Source organism: Aotus nancymaae, unplaced genomic scaffold (genome assembly GCF_030222135.1).
Source record: "Aotus nancymaae isolate 86718 unplaced genomic scaffold, 86718_ANA_hifiasm-v0.15.2.pri h1tg000039l, whole genome shotgun sequence".
Taxonomy (NCBI): domain Eukaryota; kingdom Metazoa; phylum Chordata; class Mammalia; order Primates; family Aotidae; genus Aotus; species Aotus nancymaae.
This window is the reverse complement of record NW_026988453.1, coordinates 12,694,620-12,715,344: the sequence shown is the minus strand read 5'-3', so window position 1 is coordinate 12,715,344 and position 20,725 is coordinate 12,694,620. Positions and strand designations below refer to the sequence as shown.

Genomic DNA, 20,725 nt, shown 5'->3' with positions numbered 1-20,725 from the left:
GCTTGCTGGGGTAGGAAGGGAGGAGCTACTGTAAATGGAGTCAGGGAGTGACATGAAAAAGCATTTTAAGATTTTCTTTTCCTATTTTGCCAATTGGTCGCTTTGCAGTTGTTCTTAAATCAGTTCACCTGGAATAGTTATTGATCCCTGAGTGACACAAAGCTCTTAAGGACAGGGTGGAGTTTCCCATTCCTGGCACCTCTTGAGTAACTAGTGCTGAGCACTGCACCCTGTCCCGGTGCTGAATGACAGCGCTCGGCTGCACCTGCCTCCCGCACTTGACCAGACAACTCAGCTGCTACCCTTGCATCCGAACCTGCTCCACCCAATGCTGTTTGAATCTCCACCTGGGCCTCATGAACGATGGCATGGTCCTTGGTCGTCGCAGCATTAAATGGATCAGGGCAAGCAGATTCCGGAGGAATGCAACGTGAATGAGTCAGCATGGTTTTGGGAACCACAGAGCTGGGGTCTAGAGTCCACTCCGTGTCTCACTCACCAGGGGTGACTCAAGGCCTTCTCACAGGTGTACCGCTCATTCGGATCCTTCTCGAGCAAGTGGCAAATAAAGTCCTTGGCTAAGGGGAGCAATCAAAGACATGACTAAGGACCAGATTTCATGACTGATGAAAATTCACTTCCAGGCTAGTGGGTGGCAGTGAATGCATCTTTAGCTGATCTTCCAAAGAGGCAATTTTAAGAGTCTTAGAAGAGGGAAAAAAAAATCCAAACCACCTAACAACAGCCCACCATAAACCACTGAAGAAGAGAGGCTCCAAGCCGCCTCACCCACACAGCGCTGCAGAAGCATCACTCGTCACGAGGCCCCCATGGGCCCGCACATCACATGTGCGTGCGCTTGCACTGAAACAGGGGCCGGCACTGGCACATGGGCACGCACGTGACTGCTGGATTATTCCAGCTCTAATTTCCACTTAACAGGTCCAACAATCACGTAATGACCATCTTCTCTCACACACAGACATTGCATGCTCTTTCTCGGTATCTAACCCCTTGGTTTCGCCGCTCTCACATGGAACTCTCCCCTCGCCACCTGGCTCTGCCCTCCTGGCCCCTCATCTGAACTGCCCCACCCCATCTCCTTATCAGGCATACTGTGGTTCTGCCCCCAGAAAAACAAAATCATGGCCTTTAGATGTAAATAATTCATCGGGTCTTTGAAGCAGATGAAGATTTCTCCACTTTCCTTGGCACCTGTTCTGTAAGATCCCCAGGGACTTTGAAGAGCCAGGACTGTCATCCTTTGTTAAGCTCATTTCTCTTAGCAGCCTCTACCTTGAGCCTGTTATCTCCCCTTCACTCCCACTGGCCTTACCTGACTCAGAAATGTCATCCCAGAACGGAGACTCAAACTCATAGTAGCCCTCCTTGATCTTCTCGAAAAGCTTAGACTCTGTTTCTTCATAGAATGGGGGGTATCCACAGAGCCTGCAGCAGGACAGGAAGGGGGTACGCTGCTGAACAACCCTGTCCTCCCTGGGACAGCCTCTCTGCCCCCGCCCCACTGGCTCCCACTGTATACACAGGTGGGCACTGAAGGTCCCAGACATGGGGACACAGATCTGCCTCTGATTCAAGAATGGTACAGGTCCCATAAAGTGTTTATGCAAGTGCCAAGGCTTGGCACAGGCATCCTGAGGAGGTCCCTGCATACATTGTTCCCTGAAACCCTCGCCACCTCTCCTTGTACTTTCCCTGACTCATGGATGCTTTAAGAAAGATGGTAGACTGTCTACTTCAGTGTAAGTTTGATGAGGGATTTATTTAGGCTGTGTTGTTCACGGTTGTATTCTTTAGAACCTAGCACAGGGATAGATGCAGAGTAGACAGGCAGCGAACATTGGTTGAGTAAATAAATGAATACTTATTCAACATAAATGGAGGGGAGACCTGAAACCAGGTTATTTTCCTAAGAGCAAAGTTTGCTATAGGCGAGGAGGGATGGTGGGGAACAGGTGATGAGCAGGTTAGGAAAGGGAGAGCAGGGCCGGGCGCGGTGGCTCACGCCTGTAATCCCAGCACTTTGGGAGGCCGAGGCGGGTGGATCACGAGGTCAAGAGATCAAGACCATCCTGGTCAACATGGTGAAACCCCGTCTCTACTAAAAATACAAAAAATTAGCTGGGCATGGTGGCGCGTGCCTGTAATCCCAGCTACACAGGAGGCTGAGGCAGGAGAATTGCCTGAACCCAGGAGGCGGAGGTTGCGGCGAGCCGAGATCGCGCCATTGCACTCCAGCCTAGTTAACAAGAGCGAAACTCCATCTCCAAAAAAAAAAGGAAAGGGAGAGCTTGGGAATGTGTGGAGAGGAGTGGAAAGGAGAGGCCCTGACCAGCTTCATCCAGGCCACGGTTTTGCCTTGGGAGAGAAAGCTGAGATGCAGGAACAGTGGGTCCACCTGGCTTCCAAGCCTGGCTTGGCCTCTCTCTTTTTCACTGTTCATGACACAGAGTGGAACGCAACACATTTACAGGCAATAAATGGGGCAGGGGTGCAAGAGGACGGGGTGCCAGCTGGCTGTGCAGTGGTTTCACGCTGAGCTCTGTTTTAAAACTCGGTGGATGTCGAGACAGAGGAAGCTTCGAAGCTGTGTGTACATGTATGCGTGTGCGTGTTTGTGTGTGTGCCTGTGCGCCTGTCTGTTCGTGCACATGCACATGCTTGGAGGAGGAGCTGAGACGGGGGTGGGAATGAGAAGGAGTAAGCAGGCCCCGAGACTTCTCAGCAGCTGAGCCCAGGCCAGCGTCTACTCACAATATGTAGGTGATGACGCCGATGGACCAGCAATCCACAGCCTTGCTATAGGGTTTCTGGGCCAGCACTTCTGGAGCTGCAGCAGACCAAGGGCAGAGTCAGGGCCGGTGGCAAGAGGAGAGGGCTTTGGGGTGGGGGCTGAAGGTCAGGCTTAGAGAAGAGGACTGGGGAAGACCATGGGATGGTGGTGTTTCTATGGGACCGAAAACTCCCTAAGGGTGGGGGCTGTGTCTCTTCTGGGAAGACTAAATCTTCCCACAAAGAGAGACTGTGACTTCTCCATTAGATTGGAAGTTTCCCCGTGACCGGGTCTATGACTCCCCTGTCAGACTGGGGATCCCCAATTACACTGAGTACACTCAGAAGGCAAGGCCTGTCTCCCCACTCAGATAGGAGATTCCCAGGGCAAGGGTGATCCCTCTCCCTTCAGACTGGGAGATCTTCAGTGTGGGGCTGTCTCTCTCCCACTGGCCTGGGAGCCCCCAGGAGGCAGAGGCTGAATCTCTGCCATTAGATTAGGAGCTCCTGGAGCAAAGGCAGTACCTCTCCCATCAGACTCTGTACCTTCTGAGGGGATGCATTTAGTCTGCCCCAGCAGATTGAGAGGTTTCAGAGGGCCTGACCCATGACTTCTGATTAGGAGCCCTGTGGGGCATAGAGAACTGCCTTCTGTTCTTATCGCAGCTACCAGAGCTTTGTACCTGCTGAGACTCAATACCTGCTGGTGAGTGAATGACCTGCCTTTCTGGGAGGGTAGATTCCTTCTCTTGAGCCAGTGCTCTCCTTCCCATTACCCAACTGCAAACAGGTGATGATTGTGAAGAGGGAAGGAACAGGAGCAGATGTTCTGAGTTTCAGCTTTCTGTCCTGCAGCTCCCAGGAATACTCTCCCAGGTGCCCTGCCTGCTTTCACTCTTTTTGGGACCCTGGAAACCCACAGGGCTGTTCAAGCAGGAGGCCCCACCTCTGCCAATTTCCCAGAGTGCTTCCTTGGGCAGACATTTAGGAGCCCATTTCTGGATTCCTTAGGCCCAAATTCAATATCCTATGCTTCCAGGCTACCAATAACTGGGGGCTGATGTCCCCTCCAGAGTGGGAGAAAGGAGTGGGGTCGGTGCTCAACCCCTCAGCTCTCTGCTAGTCTCTGGGTTTGTGATCTTGTCTGCCCCTGGTCCAGCTGGAAAGACAAAGGCTGGAAGTCTGTCTGCAAAAATGAGAGCCAAAGCCTAGGTAGGGGCTGTGGAGGGCTCAGGGGTAGGTGGTCTTTAAAAATGTAGAATTTGGGAGCAGCAGGGGCAGATCCAGAGATGGATGCATTGGCTAGCCCTAAACCTTGTAAGTGGATGTCCTACCTGGATAGCCCCTGAAGGTGAACCCTATGTTCTCAGAATCACCCCTTTCTATGAATGATAGGCACATGGTTGAATGTAGCCAACTGGTCAACCTTCCTCCTGCTCCCAGACTCACCCACGTAGCCTGGGGTCCCACAGGCAGTAGACATGACACCACTCTGTTCCATCTTGGACAAACCAAAGTCAGTGATCATGATCTTCGAGTTCTCTTCAGGGGTGAGGTACAGCAGGTTTTCTGGCTGTAGGAGAAAAAACACGTAGTGTAGGATATCACCACCTGAAGCAAGTATTTTTCCTTCCCCTTGCTACATAATCCCATAGGAAGCAGAGCCCTGTGCTCCTGACTTCAAGGCCAGCTCATCCTCCCTCATTCTTCCCTCCTTCCTCCTACCTGCACCCTCACCCCTGCACCCCAGCACTTTGCATCTTGCTTACGGCTCTGACGTTGCTCAGTCTTATAACCATTGATACGCTCACCCTTTCCTCCCCTCACTTCAACTACCCCAGGACTGTTTGCATTTTGAGGGAATCAACCTTTGGTTAATCGTGTCTGATCTCTCCAAAGTCCAGTGCAATGCCTCGGACTATGTAGGCCCTCAGTAAATATTTCGTTGCATTTGGTTTTGACTGTGGCTGGGTTTAAGAAATGTATGTATTATTTTGTTATCCAACTAGGGCGAGGCATAGCGAAAGCTTCAGGAAAAGATTGAGATGCAAATTAATAACCATTGTTCACCCATCCAAGGTCTGTTTAAGGAATCTAAGGGCAGAAGGAGCCTTAGGAGTCACTAGTCCAACCCTCTCACTTTATGGAGCTTAGATGTCCCATAACCCATGCAGCTTCCTTAAGGATCATTATCTGTTTCCCACCCAGGACTCCCGGCTTGACACCTTTAAGTCTCTGTGGACGATGCCATTCTCATGGAGGTATTTCACTGCCGACAAGACCTGCTGGATCACCAGACTGGCATCCTTCTCTGTGTAGACACCCCGCTCCAGGATCCGGTCAAAGAGCTCCCCACCGGATACACTGTGGGCATAGGATCAAGAGCAGGAATTCAGTTCTCATTTCAGGTCAAAGTAATGAGGGTTTGCTCCATAGCCATGGGGGACACAGCTTTGGTGGAACAGGCAGGCACCCACGAACAGTGATTGGAGGGCTGCCGGCAGGACTACTTCAGTCTCAGAACATTCCCTCTGGGTACCTGGAATGATACCACTGGTCAGTCATTTCTTTGGGTCAAGCATTGACTTCTCTCTTTCTGGAAATTTCCTTTAAAATGTAAATGCTTCTGGTTGGGGTTGCACGAGAAGTCAGTAATCCCTTAGTGTGGACACACTTCTTAGCCAACTTCCTTCCTGGACTATGACACAGGAAGCCATGATGAAAGAGAGAGGTAACACTGAAATTATGCAAAGTAGGAAAGAGAAGGCTTGCAAGGGAGACTAACTGTACTTATATCAAGATTTCTTTCTGCATTTTGGGAAATTGGGCTTTGTAAAGCTGGAATTACAGGTAGGGCTTTAGGGGTGCTTCGAGACTCAAGTGGTAGAGTATCTTAGGACCCAGGGGAGCTTAAAGATCAAGTCCGACTTCTATCTCTTGAATACCATCCACGCTATTTTTGCCTAGAAGTTTTTTAGTGAGTACTAGAACACATAAGTGTCAGAGAACACTCTACCGCCTAAGACAGACTGTTTTTTGGTATCTTCCTAATGTTTCTATACATTATGTTGAAACCTGATGCCCTGTAGTTTCTCCCAGTTTCTACCCAATTCCACCCATTGGGACTGCACCAAACAAGAATAACAGCCTGTCCCATGCATCTTTCAAGTATGCAAAGACAGTGAAACGCTCTCTGGAGCCCTTCTCTTCTCTGAGCTAAATATTCCCAGACCATTTCAACCATGAGCCAAGGGTTCCAGTCTTCTCACCCTCCTCGTCCCCCTTCCCACTGTCCCATGCCATTAGATGCGGCCATCCATGCCCAAACAATGAGGAGGAAACAGAATTTCTCCAATGGAAATTCACCTCACCCTGCTCTTTGGCTTCTGGTCTTTAGGCTTTGGGCTCTCCTATAAGAGCTGGAGGCCTGTAGGAAATATGCTGTTTGTAGAGAGCTATGAATTCCTGACCCTGAGGGGCCTCGGTCCTGCAGCTATGCTCTGAGGAGGCTTGGTGTCTCCTCAGGGGCATCCAACCCTGCCCACCTCCTTGCCTCCCTGCCTTCTGAATGACTGTGTGCTAATCCTGTTGGCTTGGCCTCATTGAAGTGCCTGATGGTCCCTGGTCACTTGTTAGTGCCACTAGGGGCCCTTCCCACCTCACTCCCTTGACTGCCTGCTGCCTCTCTTTAGAAAGCCTCAGATGAGCCCCAGGTTAATCAGCTGCTTAGACCTGAGTTAGCTCATTAAAGTTTCTTAGAAATCAGCCCATCAGCCAAAAACCACATTGTGTCCAGCCAGGCTGAGATTGCGGAGTGGTGTGTGCGTGTGTATGTGTGTGTTCATGTGCAAGTGTGTGTGTTTGTGTGTGTGTACTTTACAAACAGAAGTGCCTTCGAGCCCAATGCTGAGCCTTCACAAACACCGACCAACCTCTACAGCAGTCGCTGTCAGACAGAACTGTTGTTTGGATGTGGCAATGATGCAGAGACCTTTCTAATGAAGCATGACTTTCTGTCCTACAGATGGACACACACAGTCACAATGTGTCTTTAACTTTGGGTGGCTTTCTTTTGAGAAAATCTTTCTTTATATTGAAATATATCTACCTGTGGCTTCTGCTCCTACGGTAATTTTATGCCAGAGTGATGTTAAAACATTTACCATCCAGTTTGATGAACATGTATTGGTCCAAATGGACTGAAGCCACGGTGACAGAAAAGGGTTCTGGCGACTCCTTGTTAGTCTGACATCACCTCTTCAGTTGCTTGGTCGTGAGGGGCAAGGAGCGGTGGGGCAGCAGAAGGGCATGGATGGACTGGGGTCGCAGCTATTTGCTGACTATTAGGAAATATCCTAATCACTGGTAGGGTTGTCCTGGTGCAAAGCAGCTCAATAATCAGCCCAGGTTTACCCTGTGGCCCACATAGAACCTGCCCATGACCAGAGGCACACTTAATCTAAAAGAACCCTTGGCATTTCCGAGCCTCTTGAACGAAGTCTTCATTTTTGTCTTTGAATCACCATCCATCCCTCACCAGCGACCAACCTCCTCTAGGCCTCCCAGGCCCCACCAGGCCTCTGTGGAGGAAGCAAGTCACCTTTCACTTACAGCTGCATGACCAGGTAGTAGTGGGTGGTGCTCTCATAGATGTCCTCCAGGGTCACAATGTTTTCATGCTTGATCCTGGGGAAAATAAAGTGTATGATGAAACGTATGTGGTTCAGGTGGTGCAGACAAAGAATGCAGACCTATCCCAAAAGTTCCCGTTGGAGGCTTTCGACGGTGATGTTTAGGAAGACCAGGTCTTTGTGAAGCCTTCATAATAAGTAGACTGTCACAAATTAATCCCAGAGAAAAGATTCCTATGGTGGTGCTTGGTCCATGTTTATTGAATGAATAATTGATCATCCTTCCTTCAGGAAACAAACATTTCCTTGTTATGCCAGGAATCTCTTTAAACTTTACTAAAAGAGTTAGAAGAACAGAGGAAGGCTAAGGGAGTTTCCAACACTAGGTTATTCTACAAAGTGAATATTTGGATGTTAGAAATATTGCATTAAAAAAGTACAGAATAGAGTCCGGTTAGCTCAGCTGGTTAGAGCGTGGTGCTAATAAAAAGTACAGATTGAGTAATATTTAAAATGTTTGAGACTAGAAGAGTTTTTGGTATATTTGCATATCCATAATGATGTATCTTGGAGATGGGACACAAGTCTAAACATGAAATTCATTTATGTCTCATATGTACCTTATACAGATAGCTGCAAGGTAATTTTACACAATATTTAAAAAATAATTTTGTGCATGGACCAAAGTTTTGAATGCATTTTGACTGTGACCTGTCTGTCACATGAGGTCAGGTGTGGAATTTTCTACTTGTGGCATCCTGTCAATGCTGAAAATGTTTCTGATTTTGGAGCACTTGGAGTTCAGATGAGGAATGCTTAACTTGTATAGAATGGGAGGGATTCAGGTGAGCTGAGACTCCTCTTGGATAACCATGGAGGAAGTGTTGAAAAATTAGTGTTTCAGGATGTTGTGAGAATCTTTGCCTTAATCTCCCTGTATTAAGGCAGATGCTTATTTTTAGGGTTAGTTCTGTGGGATGACTTATGTAATTCTCAACCAGGGACTATTTTGTCTCTCAGGGGACATTGGGCAATATCTTGAGATGTGTTTGATTGTCACGACTAGGGCAGGGGGGTGTGCTGCTGGCATCTAGTGGGTAGAGGCAGAAATGCTGCTAAACATCCCACAATGGACATTAGGACAGCTCCCGACACCACAAAGAATTATCTGGTTCAAAATGTCTATAGCATCATGGTAGAGAAGTCCAGCCCTCGATTACCCTTGTTTGGGATTACTCAGAGACTGAGCCAAGCAGAATGATCGTATTAGCAGAGGGGCTCAGCTTGCCCAGCAGCAATGCCGTGCATGCCTGTAAAGGAAAAAATTCTCTAGGAAGTTTACTCCTGGCTGTGCAGCACAGGGGTTAAGAGCTTAGACTCAGAGTCGGTCAGGCCTGGGTTCAGATCTAGATCAGGCACTTGGGTGACTTCAGTTGGCTTATTCCAGTTTTCAAACCCTTACTTTCCTGGTCTGAGAAGCATATGTCTCTTATAGAATTGTATCAGGATAAAAGGAGATAATACATAATGCTTAGTACAGAGCCTGGGGAATAGTAAACACATAATCAATAGTAGCTATCTTCTTAAAGATATTATAGAAGATATGGACCTGTCACAGTTGTCACTTGATGGATTCAACTATACTCATAAGCTGGCAATGCTAACATTAATTTATCAATTATTCACTCACTGAACAAACATTTATTGAGCATAAATACTGTTGATACACGGCAATAATAAGAAAGATGACATGGTCCTTGCTCTCAATTAGTTGAGAATCTTTCTTTGCCTTAATGTCCCTGGATCCCAGGCCTATGTCTCCTGTTACCAGATGTCTTCATGTGGAGATAGGTAGACACTTATACTCAGTATGTTCCAACCAGTTTCTTTCTATTTCATCCAAGCCTACACATCTTTTTGTTCTCTGTCCTAAGCAATGATATTGTTGTTCAATTAATTGCTCGATCTCAGGGGCTCTTTTAATGCTTTTGTCTTGTACACTTCTACCAGACAACCCCAAACCCAATCACTTCTCTCTCTGAAACATCTCTCCTATCAAGTCCTTTTAGGCACACATGATTGTGTCATTACCTTTGCTTGTATTCTCAATCCGTGCCTAAATTATTGTGAAAGTCTTATAATTGGCCTCCTGTCTTCTAGGCTGGTACCCTCTAATCCATCCTCCATCATGCTTGAGAGGAATAGCTCCAACCTATTAATCAGACAATGTGACTCCTCTTTTTGCCCATAGAATAAAGCCAACATTCCTTATCATGGCATCTAAGACCCTTTGTAATCATGTCTCATTTCATGATTTTAGTTTCATCACTTGTCTCTTAATACTACGCACTCTAAATTCAGAGATTTCCAATGCTCACACTTCCCTAACAACCCTTGCATTTTCACAGTTCTACATTAAAGTTCATGCTGCTCTTGGCCTGAATTCCCTTTCTGCACTGCCCTTCTTGCCCCCACAAGGTGTGAGTCATCCATCAAGGTCAATCTTCTTTGAAAGTGTGCCCAATAACTCATACTCATAAAAACACATACATAGGCAAAATGAATCTTTATCTCCTCCAAACTCTGCCTTCTGCCAGAGTGACTCACATCTAATTTCGTTAGATTTTCTTAGGGGCACCTCTGCGTCCAATGTAGGCTCCTGAGGGTAAGGAATTTTGTCTGCCTCATCCTTGTGGTCCTGATCTTGTGTTCATGTGCCTAACACACTTTTTGTATACCATGAGGGTTTAGCAAGGGTCTGCTGTAAGAGTCTTGCTGTAAACATTTGAGGATTTGTTAGTGTCGCTCTCATCATGGCGACCGGGATGCTGAACCTCCATCTTCTTTGGTATAAATTGAGGTTAATTTCCAAATCTTATGTTGCCTCCTTAATTATTGACTTTTCCTGATGTTGGCCCTTAATTGATTTTTGTTTCTTTGAGCTAATTACTCTCCAGCCTATGTGCACTGATCAGTTCTGCCACCAGTGGGTTTGCTAATCAATTTGCTGCCAAAAAAAAAAAAAAAATCAGCTAGGACAGCTGTCCAACTAAACTTAGCTAATTGACTGAACTGACCCATCAACTCAATCAAAGGGAACAATGCCTTTGGGTGCAGAAATCCATCCCTAGTCCTTCTTGAAGGTAATTTGTGAATAAAATGTTATAATCCTATAGTAACATCCAATCAACCCTAAGACCCACTCACTTTTTCAACACAGCAATCTCATTCTCCAGGCTGCTGTCTCGGAAGGCAGGTGACTTCTTGATGCACTTCAGGGCAAAGAGCTTCCCAGTTAGTCTTTGCTTCACCAGGAAAACTTCTGAGAAAGCTCCTCTGAGGAGAAGATACCAAAAGATAAAACTTAATATGGGATGGACATCTTACACTTCCGGATGTGAGACCTCAGAAAGGATGCAACAGAGTCTATGTAGTCCTCTGGCCACAAAGGCATATCCTGAATTTAAATCTGGAAGAAACATCAGGAGAATTCAAAAATTTAAAAAGGGTAGTGGGGGTAGGGGGAAGCGACATTCTTCAAAAATGTGAATGCCATAAAAACGCTAGGGAGAAAGCACCCAAGTGCAATACCAGACCCTGGACTGGAAGCTGTACTGGAGAAGGAAGATGCTGTGAAACACGTAATAGGGTCAATTGATAGAACTGGAATATGGATGACAGATTAGATACACTTAACGTGTCAATGTTCAATTGGCTGAAGTTGAGGACTATACGATGGTCATATAAGGGAATACCCTGTCCCTAGAAATATACATGAATGTCCTTGATGGGTAAAGGGTCATGACGTCCACAACTAACTCTCGGGAGATTAGGAAAGAATCATCTTTCTACATCTATCTCTACGAGTCTACAAAGAATACTGCAGTGAGAAGGCAGACAGGGGAGATTGTGAATAAGAGGTGAATCTGGATGATGGGCATTTGGGAATTCTTTCTACTATTCTTATTTTATTATTTTTTTAGAGACAGGGACTCACTGTATTGCTGATCCATTAGGCTTTGTGTCCCACTCAAATCTCATCTTGAATTATAATCCCCATAATCTTCATAATCCCCCAGTGGAGCTGATTGGATCACGGTGGCAGCTTCCCTCATGATGTTCTCATGAGACCTGATGGGTTTATAAGGGGCTCTTCCTCCTCCACTCGGCACTTCTTCCTGCCACCTTGTGAAGAAGGTGCCTTGTTTCCCCTTCACTTTCCAGCATGATTATAAGTTTCCTGAGGCCTCCCTGGTCATGCTGAACTGGGAGTTAATTAAACTTCTTTCCTTTATAAATTACTGAGTCTTGAACTATTCTTTATAGCAGTATAAAAAGGGACTGATACAGTTGCCCAGACTGGTCTTGAACTCTTGGGCTCAACCAATTCTCCTGCTTTGGCCTCCCAAAGTATTGGGATTATGGGTGTGAGCCACCACGCCTCATGCTATTCTTATTTTTGAAATGTTTTTCTAAGTTTGAAATTATTAACAACTAAAAAGTTAAACTATTAAACTTAGAGGCAAAGTGAAAGAGTAGATGAGGGAAGGGCTGATAATTACTCTTCACTGTCATGTGGGCGCTGCTGAGCTATGTTGATGGCAGGTGTATTTGACATGCTAATATGCTTTCTAATTTAAAGACCATACTGGAAGAAAAAGATCCCACCACAGATTGAGGGATTGGGGGGGTGCTATTTCCTGGTTCTGTAGTTTGGGAATGAGCCCTAGAGACAGAGACTCTACTTCAGCTGTGGAGAGATTTCTCTACTCCGCAAGCCCAGTAAAAAGAAGCCACTACGAGTCAATTCATGTCACTTTCTGTGTGACGCCGTGTGGCACACTGGAGTTGCAGCTGGAGGTAACACAGGGGACAGGGTGCAGATACAGTGAGAGCAAAAAGACTGCTCTCCCAATTTTAGATGGTGATGATCACCCTGAACTAGTTATCAGAGGCCAGGGGGCTGAGCATCCTCTCATTCATTCAGTAGGATCTGCAAAGACAAAAATCAGAATCTAGCAGTCTCTGAGGCAGGCTCTGAAGACAGAGCAGGTGGAACCCAATGGGAATACAGGGTAGGATTCCAAATTACAGGCCTCTTGGTTTGAAGGGGGTCCTCTGGAGACCAGGCCATCAGAACATCAGTTAAGCTAGGTGCAGATGCTGAAGCCTGACTATTCAGCATCTCAGCTTTTTAGTTAGAATCTCAGCTTTTTGGGTGAAAAGTCACTTAACTTCCATATACCCAATTTCCTCATCTTAAAAGTGGGAGTATCAGTAGTATGTGATTCACAAGGTTGCTTGGAAGATTAAATGACTTGACATATGTAAAGTGCTTAAAAGTGTTTCTGACATCTATTAAGACCATATGTGTTAGATACTATTATTATCATCATTATTATTTGAATAACATCGTGAAGAACACCCAGTAGTACAAAAGGAGAGAGAATCTAAGTAAGGAAACAGCTGAGCCATCCTCAACCCTGCCATCTGGATATGCTAGAATGAAAGCCCAATAGTAGTGAAGCTTCTGTAAGGACTTTAAAAATCTGCATTAGAAAATACTTGGTGTTTCCTGTGTCTGAGTTTCCTGTTTTTCCAGCTGCACTTGGAACTGAGTTAATCAAAGCCTTCTGAGCTTGCTCTTTTCATCCTTCATTTACTCATTCCTTCAACCAAGATTTATTGAGCACCTACTGAGTCTTAGACACTGGAAATTAAAAGGTGAGTGTTTCCATTCTTAAGGAGCCTGTAGACTGCTGAGGAACAGGGACAAGTAAGCAATTAGCATTTGATTTGAAAAATGCTATCAATCATTCAATGAATGCTTGTTGAACTGATGGACCTTCTCTTTGTCCGGCACTGAGATTAGCATTGAGCTAGCTTGGAATTCAGTGTGAAACACAGATACATACACAACACATAAGAATGACATATTAAGAGACCACAGAAAATGGACACTTAAGACAGGGCCCCTGCTATGGTTTGGGCAGGTTATGCAGGTGCCATTCACCTTGAAGCCATCGTACATGTTCATATGGTAATTATTATGATTCCTGCCCCAGCAGACAGCAGGCTAGATGAAAGAGCACCTTTTTCATAATTTGTACAAAATGACTCTTGGAATAGCTGAGAACATAATACATGGCCCTCTGACTTAAGAAAGAGTTAACCCCGTGAGAAAAAAAAGAATCTGAAATGCTGTTTCAGGTGGGGCGGGGAGGAAGCATGGGAAAAGCACTGGGTGTGGAACAGCAGGTAGAGTTAAGGGCAGCCAGAGTCCAGAGCCACTTGTGAGGTATGAGGCAAGGGATCATGGGAGATGAATGTGGGTGGGTACCAGGTCCTATGCCTGGCTGACCATGTCAAACAGTCAAGAAATATTTGTTTAATGGATGGATGGATGGATAGATGGGTGAGAATTCTGGATGAGGATTCCTTGTGTGTTGTATTCATCTTTAGACCCCACGTTCCTAATCTGTAAAATAAGGGAGTTGAAACATCCCCCCTTATTCCTTCCAGCTGTGACACAGTACGGTCCACCTTGAGAGTTTTTCCCTTTTTTCCCCTTTGGGACCACATATGATGGTCCCCAGATTTCAAAACGGACCCCCACTCTGGGTCCTCTTGTGGAATAGGATCACATTTGGGCCTTCAGTGTGCCCAGCTCTGAGGTATCATGTGCACAGCATGAATGCAAATGGCGCCTCCTGGAGTTGTGCAGTGTTACGGCAATTTAAAATGCTGTTACTATTCTTCTGCCTAAACTGCTTTAAGTGTGTATGTTGGAGAAGGTGTGGTTGGGGCAGGGGAGGGGATTAGAGGGCTTAATTGTGACATCTGCCAGGGTCAGAACCAGAGAACTAGTTTTGAGCCGCCAAGGTTGCGTGGGTTGGAAGGCAAGACAGGAAGGGTCTTTGGATCCAGGAGTGCTTGTTGCGATATAACTTGGTTGCGTTTCCTGCTCTGAATAGCTCTCCATTCTTGTAGGAAGCCTGGATGGTGGAGGAGGTAGGAGGGACCAAGGAGAAACATCTCTTCCTGGCAGTGAAAGGAGAAGGCCTGGGACTCGGGTGACATATCCCTGCTCTGGGGCTATTTTTGCAGTTTCCCTCCAGCTACCCTAGGGCTCTGGAATGGTGGATGGTGTTTGGGCAAGTTTAACAAAAGGGTATTCTCCCTGGTGCATCCTTCTAGAGGAGCTGAGGACCAGAGACAAGAGGCCTTTGTCCTGGGATCCTGGTGAATCCTGATTCAGAGGAGGCTGCTCTCTCTAAATGCTCCACTCTCTTCCACACCTCACTGCAATAACTCTGTGGGGTCTGCAGCCTAGGGATACTTGTCTTTGTCCTGAGCACCTCTGACTTCTGCAGCAGCTGTGATATGCCTCCTGTCTCATCCTCCTGCTGCCTCCAAATCACTGCTGGGCTGATACATTCGAAAACCAGAAGCACGTAAAATACAGATTCCTGGCTGCTGCATCCTATCTCCCAAAATTCCAGCTTAGTAGGTCTGAGACCAGGGATTTGTTTTTCAAAAATCACCCAGGCTAAAAGGAATTGTTACTCATTTTCTACACACTGTAGAGTGTCGGGCACTCTACAGATGCCAGGGAATTATGGGAAGTGTGACAATGATATTATAGATATATGTGAAAATGCCTTTATTTTAGGAGATGCAAACAGAAAATTCAGAGGTGACATGTTATCATGTTTGCAACTTATTTACAAATAGTTCAGTGTTCAGTGATGTGTGTGTGTGTGTTGTGTAAAATACATACTGTGCAGTGAAATGTTAACAATTGTTGAGTTTAGGTGGTGGGTATACTGGTGTTCGTTTTACCATTATTTCACCTTTTCCTCGTGTTTAAACATTTTTGCAGTTAAAAGTTGGAGGCCTAAACTCTCCAGATGACTCTGATGTTCTCCCAGATTTAGATGCTGCTGTGGTAAACTTCACTGAGTTCCAAGAGGGAAGGTGTGTCTGTCTTCTGAGTCCTACAGCACAAGTCTAGCAGATAGTGAATTCTTGTCAACCTAGACTCCCTTCTCTCCTCTCCTCTGGATTTTTGGGACACTTAGCAAATCATTTCTGAGTTACTCATTAGCCTTGTCTCTTTATCCTGCCAAAACCCCCTCTCTAGCACTCCTGTCTTGGTAAAGGCCCCTGATGGAAGGCCAATGCTCTCATGACCACCACGCTGCTGGGATCCTCCGGCACCTGCAAGGCCTGACAACCTGCCTGTGCCAGGAGGGCCCAGAAGTCTCCTCTCTGTCTACAGCACGAGCATGGGCAGCCATCATTGCCTGAGGTCACTGCTTCCTAGTCAGGGCAAAGTGAAGTGGCATTGGCTACAGAGAAAACTTACCCGGGTGGACAGCCCGCTCGCTGCTCCTCACTGCCCAGGCCCAATTAGCCTAGACTAATTAGCTGACCAGCTGGGGTTCTGAGGGGGTGGAGGGCAGTGGCCCGGAGCTGCTGCCAGCCTGCGTCAGAGTCTGCAGCCTCCCAGGGGAGAGGCAGGACTAAGTGGAGAGTCAGCTCCAGACAAGCTGTCTCTGGTCTGCCAGCCGTGTAATCATCTTCAAGGAGCAGGCACAGACACCCTGCAGGCTGGCAGAGGTATGGACAGCTCTGCCAGCACAGCTGAAGCACTTAAATATGGAGGAGGGAGGATGGTGGTGCAGGGAGCTGATTCAGGTGTGCGTGACCCAGCAGCTCCCTGGGCCTCAAAAGCCCCTTCTCTTCCAGCTACAGCAGAAGATGGGTCTGGCCTGTTCACTACCAGGGAAATGAAGATGCTAGGGGAGGAGGCTGGGAAAGTTCTAGGATCACTGGACCTCCAGAAGTGCTCTCCAGCTCCCCTCTCCTGTGACAGAGGCAAGAACCCACAAGCTGTCACAGATCTGGAAGGAAAACAGAGTCATAGCAGGTGGGTCAGAAGGAGGCGAACCCTGGGAGAAAGGGACTGGTATTCCCCGAGGGCTCCAATGTATGAAATCATCTTTGGTATTACCCAAAGTACCTGCCACTCACTTCACCCACCGTTCCCCAGGCCACAAAACTCTTCCTAAGTCCCTTAAAGTCACTGAAATTAAGTCACAGCAGTCTCAGTCCAGTTGATGAATTGCTGCCAGCCAGGAACAACTCTTCCAACCTCCCACTGCAGGCAGCCCAGCCCACCCGGCCTCACAGTCCCAGGACTTACGATCCCAGCACTTCCATAAAAATGAAGGTTTTCCGGATGTTGGTGGTTTGTTTCTTCCAGGAACTGCAGTCATCTTCTTCCTTTCGACCCATCGCCTCCAGAGTTGAAGCTTCTGAGGATGCTTTATTGGAGGGAGGGGGAAAAGAGGAGAAAAAAGGTCTGATCAGTTGCCTTCTCAAACAAGATAAAAACAGGCTGCAAAAGAATCTAAAATACATCTTTCTGTAATTATCAGAAGAAAGGATTAGGAGCAAACCAGGGTAATTGGCAAAAATAAAACTATCTCTTCACTTGCTTTTAAAAATTACAATGATAAATTCATGGAATGCCTACCACATGCACACCATGCTTGCTGCATGCTCATATCAGGGCAGAAGTGAGTGCCCGTGTGGATAACCTGGAGTATCCACCTTGAGGAGATCTGAGCTGGGCTAAGGCAGGCCCTATGTTGCCCAGATCGTAGTCACGATGTTTATTCAGACTATAGAGTCAGCCAGGCTTTCTCTCTAATGTCACAACTCTGCCACCTCTCTCTCCCACCTGTTATGGGTTAAATGAATGCGTATTGTGCTGTTTTTGTAACTCCTACAACATTTAGCACAGTGCTGGGCAAATAGTTATTCACGAAAATCTAAATTGAATCATGTCCTAAATTTATATCAGAGTTCTGGAGTTAACACATTTATTCAACAGTCAACCAATATTTATTTGGCACCTACAGTGTGCAAGGTGCCGATATATACTGATAACAATACAGACGCTGGCCCTGCCCTCATGGGGCTGCCAGTCTGAAGGAGGTGGGCAACGGGCAAGGAAATTCACACATGTACAGTTACAAAGTGTGGGGAAAACCATGAAAGGCAAAAACCTGGGTTTGTCATAGAGATAAACAGGAAGGGGCTTTTTCAGATAAAGGCCAGGGAAGGCCTCTTGAGCAGATCATATTTAAGCTGAGACCCAAAGTTTGTGAAGGAGCCAACCAGCAAAGAGCACGGGAAGGAACTTCTCTGCAAAATAAATTGAGTACCAGAGCTCGAAGGGAGGAAGACCATGGTGTGCTCCAGAGCCTGAAGGGACAGCGTGGCTGGTGCAGAGTGAGCTCCCTGTGATGGGGGGTGATGAGTGGGCAGGGAGAGGCAGGCAGGGGCGGACCATAAAGGGCTGTGTAGACTCTGGTTAAAGATACTGGATTTTCTTCTAAGTGAGATGGGAAGACATGAAGGATTTTTAGCAGAGGAGTTACTTACACCATTGAGGTTTTTTTAAAGAGTTCACGCTGGCTGATCTGTGAAGGGAGTGGAGGGGGCAGGAGTCACAGCATGGAAAACAAAACAGGTAGGGGACAGAAGTCTAGGAGAGAGACAGTGGCTCGGGCCAGATGGGAGTGAAGGAGAGGATGAACCCAGGATGTATTCTGGGAGTCCAGTTATCTACAGTATTAGGCGATGTGTCATATGACGGGGCCGACAGAGTCAAAGAGGAGTCCCATATCTCTGGCAGGAGCATCTGGGGTTGGTTGGGGGTGACCTGACTGAGCTCATGAATACTAGAGAGAAACACATCTTTGGGGTGGGGCTAAATGGCTGGAGGGAATCTCTGTTCCTTTGGATATTCCACTCTGCCTACCCTCTCCAACAGCTGATGGCAGGGTACTGGGTGTCCAGGAGTGATGAGTGAGACACCATTTCTGCCAATACCCTCTCCCTCATACTCCTTGAACCTGATGGAGAAATAGGAAAATGTGTTTAATGGCTGTCCCTCTTAGGCGATGACCTCCCTTCCCCACTTGAGAAAAATTACCTGTAGACTCTATGGGGGCTTCTATTTATAACAGCCTTTGAACAAAAGGAAAGTTTGTTCCTCTACAATTCAGCGTTAGGTGAAGAGCATAGTTTTGGAGGTCAACCTGAGTTCAAATTTTACCTCTGCTAGTTACCAGTTAAATGGCCTCAGGCAAGTTACTGACCTCTTTGACTCTATTTCCTCATCTGTAAAGTGGGGGCAAAACCCTTTATGATACGGTAAAGTTTAAATGAAATGGCACACACAGAGACATTGCTTCACACATGATAAACAATTCTCTTTCTTTTTTATTTTTTTTTCTGTTCTGCTACAGTGATAAACAGTCGTAAAGAGATAATATTCTAGAGACATTTATTGATGTATTTCATTCCTGGTAATCCACATCTGGAGGACTCGTGGTGAAATCAGTTCCATGGACTAGAAGGAAACCTCTTCTGCCATTAAAACACGACTACGAGACTTAGAGCCCTGGGAATGAGAAGACTGTGATACAAGCGAGGCCCTCGGCAGAGCGGAAGAGGAGGTGGAAAGATGGATACTTTGGGTCCAAGTGGATCCTGGAAAGGGGATGGGAGACAGATGGTGTAGTTTTCAGAAGCACAGATCTTTGCTTTCACTCTCTTGGAGTAGAGCATCTGTTCAGGAATAGGGAGACTGGTGACATGGATGGGGTGGCTTACCAGGACCTGCTGGTGGGAGGCTATAAGCCTAGGAGGACCTCTGCCTGCAACCGCATCTAAGAGGGCAATGAGGAATCACGGGGAGGCCTCGAGGGACGAGGTGAGTTGAGACAGTGCCACATGATAGGCAGAGACTCTGAAAGCTCCCTAGGGCCAGCTCATGCCAGCTCATGAGAGTCAGCTCTGCACATCTCTGGTGTTACGTTGGCAGCTAGAAAGTGACCGCAGTAGGAGTACTGGAGGTTTTTTTTTTTTAGACAGAGTCTTGCTCTATTGCCCAAGCTGGAGTGCAGTGGTGTGATCATTCCTCACTGCAGTCTCAACCCCCTGGGCTGAAGTGATCCTCCTACCTCAGCCACCCTAGTAGTTGAGACTATAGGCATACACCCCAACGTCTGCCTATTGTTAAAATTTTGTCCAAAAACAGGGTCTTACTATGTTGCCCTGGCTGGTCTCCTGGGCTCAAGCAACCCTCCCATCTCGGCCTCCCAAAGTGCTGGGATTACAGGTGTGAGCCACCATTCCTGGCCTAATAGGAGTATTTACACCAGGGACAGTGGCAAAGTTACAATCAGGGCTTCTCCGTGACTCCACCTCCCCCCTGCCCCAAGATCTGTCATTAAACATTTACCAGCTCATCATTGCTCATGGCCCTATGAGGGGATGTAGAGCAGGTCAGGGCCAGCCTGCTGGGGTTGGTGAGGAGACAGTGATGATCAGGGCTTTTCAGATAAGCAAACAGCTGGGCTAAGGGCCTTCAGTAGACTATGTCAGCATGATCCCCATGAGCCAGTGGGACCAGTCATACCTCAGAGGTCACTAGTCAGCTTCTGATGAGATCCAGAGGACTGTGGAATCCAGGGTCTCTGATAAGTCTGAGGCCCCCTTCTCCCATATGACAGCAAGGTCAGGTAAATACCTTTCAACATAAAATGCCATCTTGAAGTAGAGCAGATAGAGGAAAGGCCATCTTAAGACTGTGTCTTTCTGAAAGGCACAAGGTCAGCTAAATGAGACTCTTGACAGCCAAAGGGAGATGGATATGCTACAATGGACAAATTCAAATGTAAAGTTCCCCATTTCCCTTTTTGCTGCCTGATGGGGTGGAAGCTCATGAGAAAGATTTATAAGAAACAAGGAAGCTGGATATTTTGGTGTACATTTTAGTATAGCGTGGGAACTTGCAACCTGGCTATATAATAATTGGTGGCTATTTATTATTTTAAAATGCATATGAGAAACTCCTTCATGATCGATCTGGTTGAATATCCATCTGGTAGCTTGTGCTTGGGTCTTCTGGCCCATTTGCTGATCTGCTCCTCTTGGCAGGGTGGGATCCTGGAGGGACCCAGCAGTTGAGGATGCAGGCACTGGCCAGAGGAGGTCTCGCCGGAGGTGCTGGGCTGATACTTGACTTCGAGGGCACAGTACACAAGGTAGAGACAAATGGACCCTGACTGGTGGAGCTCTCTTTGAGGAGGATGGAACATAAGACTAGGGGGATACCTTTAGCCAGATGCCTTTCTGTAGATCCTGAGCCCCAAATCTAGCAGCTTCCACTTATGAGGGTGCTTAGTATCTAGAATGCATGAACTCTCACTCTACCAGGC

General features: G+C 46.9%; 1 protein-coding gene and 1 long non-coding RNA gene across 4 annotated transcripts in view; one reads left to right on the top strand and one right to left on the bottom strand.

Annotated features, from left to right (window-relative positions):
- Positions 1–20,725, bottom strand: part of CAMK1G (calcium/calmodulin dependent protein kinase IG) — a 31,469-nt gene that overhangs the window by 3,508 nt on the left and 7,236 nt on the right. For all 3 annotated transcript variants that reach the window (XM_012459246.3, XM_012459247.3, XM_012459245.3), the window contains exons 2-9: positions 16,633–16,753; positions 10,632–10,760; positions 7,405–7,479; positions 5,019–5,157; positions 4,243–4,366; positions 2,776–2,851; positions 1,337–1,449; positions 500–578 (exon numbers count right to left, since the gene is read on the bottom strand). In XM_012459246.3, coding sequence (XP_012314669.2) covers positions 500–578; positions 1,337–1,449; positions 2,776–2,851; positions 4,243–4,366; positions 5,019–5,157; positions 7,405–7,479; positions 10,632–10,760; positions 16,633–16,724 — 827 coding nt within the window. In that variant the 5' untranslated portion in view covers positions 16,725–16,753. The remainder of the gene's footprint in view (positions 1–499; positions 579–1,336; positions 1,450–2,775; positions 2,852–4,242; positions 4,367–5,018; positions 5,158–7,404; positions 7,480–10,631; positions 10,761–16,632; positions 16,754–20,725) is intronic.
- Positions 16,671–20,551, top strand: LOC105722073 (uncharacterized). The gene is made up of 3 exons (XR_010336509.1): positions 16,671–16,892; positions 18,749–19,215; positions 20,445–20,551. It is a non-coding gene; the product is annotated as an uncharacterized LOC105722073 (long non-coding RNA).